At 44.0% G+C, this 12,095-nt stretch overlaps 1 protein-coding gene across 1 annotated transcript in view; it reads right to left on the bottom strand.

Annotated features, from left to right (window-relative positions):
* Window positions 1-12,095, bottom strand: part of ADAM12 (ADAM metallopeptidase domain 12) — a 771,113-nt gene that overhangs the window by 77,533 nt on the left and 681,485 nt on the right. Inside the window, exon 17 of the mRNA XM_073552776.1 lies at window positions 524-601. Coding sequence (XP_073408877.1) covers window positions 524-601 — 78 coding nt within the window. The remainder of the gene's footprint in view (window positions 1-523; window positions 602-12,095) is intronic.

Raw genomic sequence — 12,095 nt, 5'->3', positions numbered from 1 at the left:
CTTTAGAAGGGAGTTGAATTATTAGCAAACAAAGCAGAAAATTGGCCAATGGGTCATGAAAAAGCCCATTTGTCCTTGTTGGTCAAAACCTGGCACCTTAATCAGTTTGGTCTCGGCTTTGCGGCACGCTGTCGTCTACGTATGCCCTGCTCCTCCTATAGAGAAGCTTCATAGGAGACTGAAGGGCATACAACTCTCAAAGAGTTTTGGAGAATGAAAAGATAAGCCGCAGAAAAATGAAAATGCAACCAGCTCCATTATGAGAGTGTAACTTCTTATCAGCGTCCATATTAGCATTATATGGAAATGATCGTGTTGTAGCAGTGAGAGCCCCTCCATTGTCACGTTATCATCTCATTACTCGGCTCCAGTTAATCATTTGCTTATATTAGCCAAATGCGATAAGTGAGTCTGTCCCGTGATTGAATGTGCAGAGAAATATTCCTATCATTCAGCGGGCACCACTTTCCAATTATACGTCCATCCTGCCAAACATCTAAAAACCCTGGATTGGAAAACTTACTCCGTGTCCGTGGCATTTAGCTGCACAGTCGTGGACGCCAAATACGCTGATGTTCTGACACTGGCGATTGAGACAGATCTAAAGGGAAAGGAGAAGGCAATGAAAATGTAAGGATATATCAGAAATCTAGGAATCTTTCTTTAATATGAAAAGTTGTGGCATACGTAGAGTAAATAGTGGTGAACCATCAAGCTACAAAGAGGAGGCCCTTCCAGTGGACACTACAACAACTTTTTGCACCTGGTATGTGGGTTGATTCATCATACCGTTAGGCTCTGCGGTGAGTGGATCTCTGCAAAGGTCCTCACCACCCATAAAAACAAAGTTGGCCATACACATTTGGTAACCATAAAGCAGCCAATTTCAGCAGGACCATCTGAAAATCTAACTTTCCTCTAGGTCCAGATGGTTAGGATTGGGCAGCTGGATTTCAACATGCCCAATCTTTTAAGCTGCCTCCCACAAGATCAGTACATTCATCCAGTGTTGCTGCTAACATTTGCTTAATCTGATTGGTTAATGGTAGTTAAATTGAGGGTGCAAATAAATAGATGAAGTTTAATCACATACGCAATCAACGAAGACCTTCGTCACATGCACCTTTAAAGGAATCTGTCAGCAGAGTTTTGTGGTTAAAGCAATATTTACTATTATGCAGAAAGTTAAAAATGGACAGGCGTTTTTTTTGCAAATCACGTACCAGGAGTCATCTGGGTGGTGCTAAAGGACCAACGTGCCATCCACATTCATGCCCATTCCCCCTGAATTGACATCACACCAAGTTTCTAACTTCACTACTAGCTAAGCCAAAATCATCCTCTGGGATGTCATAGAGGAATCAAGGAGGACCCCATGACTTCTAGGATTTCTAGCGCAGCCCAGATGACTTTTGGCAATCAAAGAGGACTCATGGAGGATGCTATGACTTCTAGCAGCATTGGAAACTTCTTTATTTATGTGGAAAAAATGGTGGCAGTGTAGTCTATGCTGCTGGGAGTAGCTTTGGACAAAATCAGTCTCCTTCTCCTTCTGGAGCTATATAATATAATCCCTTATAATCTATACTATGAATATGATATTTAATGGTGGGATTTCACCTTACGGCCACGTTCACACGTGCAGTACATGGTCAGTATCTTACATCAGTATTTGTAAGCCAAAATCAGGAGTGGAACAATCAGAGGAAAAGTATAATAGAAGAACATGCAGCACTACTGGATTTATTATCCACTCCTGTTTTTGGCTTAGAAATACTGATGTAAAATACTGAACATGTGAACGGGGCCTGCAACTGAAATCAGGAACGAATCAGCAGAAGAGAGTATCTACATTTTTTTTTAACGGAAACTTCACTTGGAGTTTCATTTACTAGGGAGTTATTGACTTGTTGGCTACATGGATATTGCGTTCATTTTCCCTACAGAGGAGTTGACCAATGTACGATGAAGATTCTTAACCTCAAAAGGACCATAGAGGATGGCGAAGCACCTGGGGAGAGGGCCCAGACCACCTTGGCTCCATTCCCTTGCTATCAGGTGGCAAGACCCTGGTATGACTCCCTTCTGTAGAAGAACTGCATTGTTAGCAAACAGTGGGTAATTGGCCCAAAGGTGGGAAGGGGCAGCAATCATCTGGCCTTTCTGCCCAGAGTTGGGTTATTATAAGGGCTTATTTTGATTACTGCTATTGGGGCACCTCTCTACTGAATTAATGGCAGACCAACCAAAGCCACAGAAGAGTGGGCAAATCTCACCAGCGAGATCGCTGTGTGTGACAGCGATCAGCGACCGGCCACCCTGCCGGTATCGCTGATCGCTGTAGGAAACCGCTGGACATTTCTTTTGTCGCTGGTCTCCCGCTGGCCAGCACGCATCGCTGCGTGTGACAGGTGGGAGACCAGCGATCTGCTGGTAACTAACGTACACATCGGGTATCCAAGGGACGTGCGTACCTTAGATACCCGATGTATGCGTTAGTTACCAGCTCCCTGCATCAGCACGCTGGTAACTAACGAACACAGCGACGCCGCGCGCTCAGCGTCGCTGTGCTGATCGCTGGTGAAGCTGTCTGTGTGACAGCTCACCAGCGATCACATAGCGACTCACCAGCGATCCTGACACGTTGATATAGGTGTCGGGATCGCTGGTGAGTCGCTATGTGTGACTCCAGCTTAAGAGGCATCAAGGATCTAATTAGTGATGAGTGAAACCGTGGAAGTTCGGATTCGGTAGGTTCAGCCGACCTTGAGTTAAAAAGTTTGGTTTGGGTCCCAACTTGACCCCGAACCTAATAGAAGTCAATGGGGACCTGAACTTTTGTGCTATAAAATGGCTGTGAAATGGTCATAGTAAGGGCTTGGGGGATGCAAAAAGAAGCAAAATGGGGGTAAGAGAAGGACAATGGCCCTGCAAACAAATGTGGATGGAAAAATGACTTAAATCACTTAAATTAGTCAGTAAACATTGAGTTAATTAGTTTACCCAACATTACCTGGATAGAATCAATAGAATGGTGCGAGGCTAGACAACTCATAGTTCAAAATCAATTTAAGTCAATTTAGACTATTCTTTTCAATGTCATGTGTAAATATCCATCCATTCATTGAAACCCACCCAGAGTTAAATCACATTAGTAAGAAAAGCAGACTGTGAGCAAGTATTATTATTCTGGGAAGGGGCCAATATCCACAGAGGTTCCCAGCCTATTAATAACAGCTCACAGGTATCTGCGTAGCCCCTATACTGGTTATTAAAGAGAGGGGAGCAAAAAAAAAATAATAATTTGGTGACCCCCCTTATTTTTAATAACCAGCTGAGGGAAGGCAGACATCTTGTGGCTGGTATTATTAATCTGGAAAGGAGCTAATATCCATAAAGATTCCCAGCCTATTAATATCAGCTCACTGCTGTCTATTTAGCCTTTACTGGTTATTAAGGAGGGGGGCACCCTTTTTTTCTTTTAACTTACCCCATTTAATAATGGGGGTGTCAAATAGAGGCCTCTCCAGTACTAACATATGGGATGCGTCATTTCTGGGGTGGCTGAGGGCTGGTGTTATTAGGCTGGGAGGGGCCAATATACATGGCACATTATAAAGAAAAAACACAAAAATTGAGCTTGGTTTGAGTTAGTACACATGCAGCATGTAAATGCATGTTCACATGGCCATAAAGCATACAAAACCTACAAAAGTCAAAATGAAAAAACCCTGCTATAATTAAATAAGTAAAAAGCAAAAGTGCATTTAAATCATACAGAGTTCTTAGTAATACTGTATTTGATCAAACATAGCATAAAAGCCATCCCACCAACGACTAACATATGGGATGCGTCATTTCTGGGGTGGCTGAGGGCTGGTGTTATTAGGCTGGGAGGGGCCAATATACACATGGCACATTATAAGCCTATTAATATCAGTCTGCAGCTGTCTGCTTTTCCTTAGCTGGTTATGAAAAAAGAAGGGGGTACCCCACGTCTTTTTTTAGGACCCACCCTATTTTTAATATCCAGACAATGCAAATCAGACAGCTGCAGGCTGAAATTAATAGGCAGGGCAGCTCCATGAATATTAGCCTTTTCCCAGTCTAAAAATACCAGCCCACAGCTGTCTGTTTTCCCTCCTCGGCTGGTTTTAAAAAGGAAGGGGATCGCATATCGTTTTTTTCTTTTCATTGTTTATTTTAACTGTTTGGCCAATCAAAGCCATGCAATTACATGACTTTCTTCTCACAAGCCTTTTTGTGTTTCTCTGCGCCCATATGATACTATTGTTATGCACTTCATAGCCATTTAAGGTTTTTTTGTCATCATTTATCAAATCTATGCGCTACTGGTATTTTTACCTTTGCCATTGCTGCGAGACCTGCATTCAACAGGTTAAATTACTCTCTTCTCATACGCTTTTTTTTTCTTTTTTCTGTGGATCTCTGGGCCCACATGGTATTTCTCATATGCACTTTATAGCCACTGAAGTATTATCTGATGCTGCTACATACGTATTATATTTATGATGTGCAATACCTTTGACAGTGGCTTTATGTACTTATCTGGTTCTTTGGGAGATTAGTAGGTGTGGTAAGTCATTGCTTCTATAATAAGGCATGACTCATTGTAGGTCCTTTTTGTATTTTAAATGTTTTTAATATGCTTTGTGTGCTTTTTGTAGTATTGTCTAATAAAGTGTCATTATTCTTTATATATACAGTTGAGGTGTCCTTTATATATGGGCATGATCTTTTTTTCTTGCTCTTATATGTAATATACTATTAGCCACGCACCATTAAACATGTAAAGTGATAATCAGCACTGCGTCCCCCATTAACTATAATCTCTGACGCCCAATAATGTAAATTATTCAGTCTGTGGTTCTCCCCAATTACCTGTAAGGCTATGTGCACACGGAAAGTGCGCAAGGTTTTACAGTACAAGCAAAGTGAATGAGATCCCTGACGTCTCATGCACATGTTGCTTATTTTTTCCTTGCAGATTTGCAGCAGATTAAAATCTGCATAATGTCAATTCTTGCAGCGTATTTCACCTGTACTAATGGGGGAAAATACGTAAAGCATGGGAAAAATGTGGGAAAAAAATAAATGTATTTTACGCAACTTTCTTCCTGCAAACACATGACTTATGGCTATGGGACGGACCCCCACTCCATCTTAAAACCACCATAACTACAGTAAACCTAGGCACTAGAATAAATACACAACACATTATTTTGGTTGTCAAAACGGCCACAGCTTTATTTAAATCACAGGATTAAAACAATCACAGTAGGAGTCAGGTGAAGTGCTAGTACATTGGGATTCACAAGTACTGTGATATCCCCAGCTGTCTGACATACAGAACCTGGACAGACAGCCATAATGGGGCGGCACGCACTGGCTTGCCATTCAAGCAGAGCCAGTAAACTTTCAGGGCACCAATGACCCTATTATCCTCACTCCTGTGCTTAACCACTGTGCCCGCCCCTGACTGACGTTACCATTACAACGTCCTTGAGGCTGGCCACCAAAGCCGAGCCTGTTCACCACCATGAGGTTTTACATCCTCTATTAGTTAAAATGAGTCCACCTTAACTTGCCTGCAACTTCCACCTGACTCCTAAACCGCCACCAGAGAGACCATTTGACACCTAAAATGGACTCGACCCCCATCAACCATGCCTAACAAAGCCATCAACCATTTCTACATGCTATGGAAAGTCTGTGCACACAAGAAATAAAATTAAAATTCCAGAGCTCTGACAGATTAATTTTATCAATGCCATGCTACCAAGTTATGATCGATTATACGGTAACTACAGCAAAATAACAGTTGCTAAACATCCTGCAATGAGGATCCCATAAAGGGGAATGTGGAAAGTAAGCCATAATTAAGGTCGTAGCCACAATCTTAATACCTGTATAATGACATCTGTCATGCCTCAAAAAACTATTATACCGCACGTATTGTAGCCAGCTCTAATAATTCACCAATTCACAGATTTTAGTTCTAGAAACCACCATTATTTACAGTAGCTGTGCAGTAAAATTTCTTAAACCCACTTACTATCACTACCCGAAAAGTGATGAACACATCAATAGAAAGATATTATAAATAGGGAGTAATTAAAAACTATACACAATATAACAACATTATAACTGACCATAAAATAAGGTTCAGAATATCTGGAAGTAGTAATTTAAATAAACCTAAAGCAGAAAAAGTCTACAAAGGCATTATTAATAAAACTGCCACGCCATTGTTGTTTTTTATGCGCTTGATAACATTTACTGTTGACCTCTCCAACTGGGTCAAAGGCATTGGGAATAGGCATATTGCCCTTTGTGTTAACGCACTTGATTACTTTATCCTTAGCCGCTCCCACTGGCTCAAGGGCACCGGGAGTAGGCATACTGCCCTTTGTGTTAATGCACTTGATTATACCCTTAACCGCTCCCACCAGCTCAAGGGCATCAGGAATAGGCATATCGCCCTTCATGTTAATGCACTTGATTACTTTACCCTTAGTCACTCCCACTGACTCAAGGGCACACAGATTAGGTTCATTGCTCTTCAGTTTCATGCACTAGATAACTGCATTGTCCAGACGACAACCTTGTTCTCTTCTCCCCTCCAGCCACTGTTCCTGGCTCACTGGAGCCAATTTATTCTGTAGGCATGCAAAATATGATTGTCATGACCAGAGGGACTTTACCCTAACAGGGTTCTATAAAATATAAATGCTTCTGGAGACCAGGGGGGCCATACCATGATGGTTACCCCCTCCACACCAGGGGGCCATACACGAGATGGTTACCCTCCACACCAGGGGGCCATACCTGAGATGATTACCCCTCAAAACCAGGGTGCCATACCTGAAATGGTTACCCTTCCAAACCCAGGGGGGTCAGCGGCCAGTTTATTAACAAATAACATAAACATTTACAATAAGTATTAAATACACAATCTTATTTGACATGAGGGGAGGGTTCTTGGAGCCCCAAAAATTCTGGCTAAATATTTGGCAAAAACACAAGAACTTAAAAATCCACGTTACCCTCAGCCGTAAACCACCAGCTCGAGGGCACCAAACATCCCGTTCCGGGAAGTCCAACCACCAAAAGCTCCCGGGTAACACCCCGTCCAGAGTTACCCGTCCAGAGCCGTAACCAAAAGCCAGATCCAGAATTTTAACTTCCAATTCCTTGTCGCTGATTCAGCGTCAACTCCAAGAACCCCACCCCAGAGGTCCATACTTAATATGGTTACCCCTACTGACCAATTTATAAATAACTTCCAAGGACCCACTAAAATGAAAACAATTAACTTTTTTTTTTTTTTTTCAATTCATGTTCTTTTTAAAATAAACATAAAATAAACATCAAAGCATAAATAACATTAACACGCTGGGGGGGGGGGGAGTCCTTGAAGCTCCCAAATCTGGTGATTACCAAACATAAAAATGAACCAACAATTACTCCCAGCCGTTACCCCACTGGCTCGGAAGCACCATAGCCACAAGGGTTCCAATATTCACTTGAATTTCCTGGGGATCCGACAAACTCTTGCCAAAACTCCCCTCCACCTTTCACCAGGTCCAGAACCATATTAACTTCCAAAAAGAGGAATCCATATCCCAATGGATCCCCAAGACCAATTTCTAACCAACTTCAAGGACCCCCCCAACCACCAGGTAATCTACTCAGGCCTGTGCTATCCGCCATCCTAAGTAATATAAAATAAACACTTGGTGGGTATACACTGATCCCTTTATTTTTTTAATATAATTATTATTCACACCTTTATTAAAACAAACATACCATAAAACAACAAAGCATAAATAATATTAACACGCTGGAAGGAGTCCTTGAAGCACCCAAAAATCTGGTGATTATCAAACATAAAGTGAACATAAAATGTACCAACAATTACTCCCAGCCGTTACCCCACCAGCTCGGGAGCACCATAACCACAAGGGTTCCAAAGTTCACTTCAATTTCCTGGGGATCCGACAAACCCTTGCCGAAACTCCCCGCCACCTTTCACCAAATCCAGAACCATATTGAATTCCAAAAGGAGGAAACCATATCCCAATGGATAAGACCATATTTAACCAACTTCAAGGACCCCTCCAAGCACACAAGATGTGGGATAAGTGAGGGTGAAAACCATGCAGGTTTACAACCAAGGTATACAACAGGTTAACAATGGAAAATATCCCATCGTAAGGTCCAGAAATAGACAGAGATGGGCAATGCTGTGTTATATGCTGTCACAATAAATGAGAAGCCGCCTGCTCCTCTACAGCAGTTACAGACAGACTCTAATCACCAGCTGCATACATGGTAAGAAATATGTAGGTCTAATATAAGCTGCCTGCAGCCATAGGTGTGTGAGCAGAAGACTGCAAGTTCTGTATCCCAGTCACTCTACTACATACAATAGACGAGAGACAGGGCTGAAAACTGGGCCATGATGTGTCCTCCAGAGCAATGTGCAGCCTCACACTAGGAGTGCACACTCACTGCCCGCCATGTGCTGAGTTACTAGTGCCCACTCAAATGTGCTGAGTTACTCCCCGATTATTTATTTTACACATGATAAAACATAAACCATTCAGGCCTGTGTTATCCACCATCTTAGGTAATATAAAATAAGCTCTTGGTGGGTATACTCTGATCATGCAACATACGAGGGGGAGGACTAAAGGCAGCAATAGCTACAGAAATCAAGCACTAAGCTGGAAGTCATGTCCAGATTATATGTACAGCCAGGAAAATGACCTGGAGACACAGGATGTCTATACCCAGCATGATCCGTATATAGCAGAGTGAGGAGTGATGTCATGTATACAGACCTGTGGTACAGGTGAAGTATACAGCACAGGAATGGAGCCTTTACACATATACCACATATAGTGAGTAACCTGGTTACACAGGATCTGCACACCCAGCCTCACAGTGTGTAACAGAGATGAGGTCACATACAGATCATCAGACTCCATAACTGGAAAGGGGGGATAATCAGCACACACAGCAGGGTCAGTATACAGTGCCCTGACATGAAGTGCAGCCTCCCATCATCATACATATACCATCCCCCGACTGCTCCTCTCACCAGTGTCTCTAATACATGTGATTGCCCCGCTCCACCATAGTAATGGCAGACACTGTATGTGTCCCTGCTCTGTCCTGTCATACATAAACCCAGAACTGATGAAGACTCTGTATAATACAGCAGTAATGTGGTATATCAGAAATGTCTGCAGGGAGGTCACACAAAAGCTGCCTCTGCAATAAGTGAGGGAACATGGCAGCTACATGAATTTCTGAGGTAATCTTGATCCCAGATATGATGTAGGCGCTGATACTACCCTAGTACACACTACACCATGTCTGAGGTGAATGCAGAGTAGTAGATCAAACATGTCTGCAGGGAGGGAAGTTGTCTCACAGTCTGTGAGGAAAATGTAGCATGCACATGAGGGACATGGCAGCTACATGAATTGCTGAGGTAATATTGATCCCATACATAATGTAGGAGCTGATACTACACTGGTACATGATGTCTGAGGTGAATGTGCTCCTGTCATCTGTAATGTGAGGAGATAACCCCAGTATTATACTCCCTGACACTGCAGACATGCTTCCTCCTGTTCATCCTGTGCATGAAAGAGGGAGAGACACAGATTTCCTGCTCTATATAATCCCACCCTCCTCACAGTGACCCGTACCAGGCACAGACATACTGGGCTTCTTACTCTTAAAGCAACATCCCTCGTGCTTAAAACTCTACACCACTACACCAAAAAAGCTGCAGGAGTAAAGGTCTACCCATCCCCAAGTCATGTCCTCCTCCGCCTATGGCTCCAGTGGTTTCTTTAGGATATGCAGCAGAAGTCCCTGGCCTCTGTCCCCATCATTCGTCCTTGATAGCATCAAAATTAATTTGGAAGTGGGAGAAGACGCCATCAGGTACTGAGCAACCTCCGCTACCTCCCAATTCATTTACACGTCCCTGACAGCATCTTCTTCCACCTTTCAATTCATTAGAAATAGTGATGAGCGAGTATGCTCGTTGCTCGGGTTTCACTGAGCATGCTCGGGTGATCTCAGAGTATTTTTAAGTGCTTGGAGATTTAGTTTCTCTTGCCACAGCTGCATGTTTTGTGGCTGCTAGACAGCCTGAATACATGTGGGGATTCCATAACAAACAGGCATTCCCCACATGTATTCAGGCTGTCAAGTAGCCGCAAATCATGCAGCTGTGGCAACAGAAACTAAATCTCAGAGCACGCCAAAATACTCGGAGACCACCGGAGCATGCTCAGGGAAACCTGAGCAACGAGTATACTCACTCATCACTAATTATAAAGGGTCCTATGTACCTTATCACCTCCTCTCTTAATCCCCAATAAATTTTAAGTCCCCGCTAGCATCACAATGAATTGTGAGATGGGGGAGGATGCTATCAGGGGCTTAGCACCTTCCTCTAACACCCAATTCATTTTACATCCATATCTAGCATCCTCCTCCCCTCTCCCTGTTCATAAGTCCCCCTTCCTCCCATCCCAATCCCACACCCCTCACTGTCCTCCTCCCCCCGCATCCCACCATTGTCCTGTCGCCCTCGTCCATCACTGCCCTCTCTATCACCTCCATCATTGCCCACTCCATCATTGAGCTCTCTATCACCCAATAATTGCCTTCTCCAGCACCCCCATCATTGCCCTCTCCACCACTCCCATCATTGCCTTTTCCCCACCACTCCCATCATTGCCTTCTCCCCACCTCAATCATTGCCGTCTCCAGCACCCCAATCATTGCCCTACCCATCACCTCCATCATTACCCTCTCCAACACCTCTATCATTGCCTTCTCCATCACCTACATCATTGCTTTCTCCCCCACCACCCCATCATTGCCCTTTCCACCACCTCCATCATTGCTTTCTCCCCACCACCCCATCATTGCCCTTTCCACCACTTCTACCATTGCTTTCTCCCCCACCACCCCCATCTTTTCCCTCTCCATCACCTTCTTCATTGCCTTCTCCTGCACCACATCCATCATTGCCCTTTCCACCACCTCCATTATTGCCTTCTCCCCCACCAGCCCCATCATTGCATTCTCCCCTACTACCCCCAGCATTGCCCTTTCCACGATTTCTATCATTGCCTTCTCTCCCACCACCCCATCATTGCCCTTTCCACCACCTCTATCATTGCCTTCTCCCTCTCCACCTCCATCACTGCCCTCTCCAACACCTACACACACACACACACCACTCACCTCGCCTCACGTTCCCCGCAGCATCTTCATCGTCGGCAGCTTTCTCTCTGAAACAGCCAGACGCTGAATGCTGACGTCATCCAGCCTCGCATCTGACAGGAAGAACGGCCAGGAAGCAGGACGGATCTCTGCAGCTCCGCTGCCATTTTCTCCTGTAGGCAGCGGGGCTGCAAGGATCGTTCCCTGCCTGCCGCACATGAGGGCAATCTGGCCAGGGGCCCCCCAAAGCCTCAGGGCCAGATAAACAGGCCAGATTGCCCTCAGTGTTAGCTGCCCTGCAGGGGCCCCATCCACCTCCGGGCCCTGGTGCAGCCGCATTAGCTGCACATGCGGTATGTCTGCCCCTGAGGCAAGTGTTGTGATATACTGCACAAAATTTTGGCCCAAGAAGTTGCATTATTAATCAATTTATCGACCAAGTAGAGAGAGATAGCAGTCAGCCGAATAACCATTTGACAGCTATCTAGTGTACTCTTTACATCTCAAGCCATCTTATATAAAATTTGTGATGCAGTCCATGAGAAAGTTGATGAAGGGAGTATAATTGGACTTGGAGGAGAACTTTGCCATCTCCTTGGTAGGCAAACATGGTCAGGGACGATGACATTTTATCGGTTGTTGTGCCTGTAGACTTTATTGCTCATGTGTCCTGAAGTAGTTCAGTAAATGGCTAAAGACTTGACATTCATGGATCTTTAGTAATGGTGAAAAAGGTTCACTCATCCACAGCCAGAGATACAGTCCAACATACATGCTGAATTACTAGCTTTAAAGGCTGCGTAAGCTATACCTAT

The sequence above is a fragment of the Dendrobates tinctorius genome, unplaced genomic scaffold (genome assembly GCF_039654945.1).
Source record: "Dendrobates tinctorius isolate UK_male_01 unplaced genomic scaffold, ASM3965494v1 ptg000196l, whole genome shotgun sequence".
Lineage (NCBI taxonomy): Eukaryota > Metazoa > Chordata > Amphibia > Anura > Dendrobatidae > Dendrobates > Dendrobates tinctorius.
Note: the sequence above shows the minus strand (reverse complement) of the source record. Positions and strands in the feature narration are given on the sequence as shown.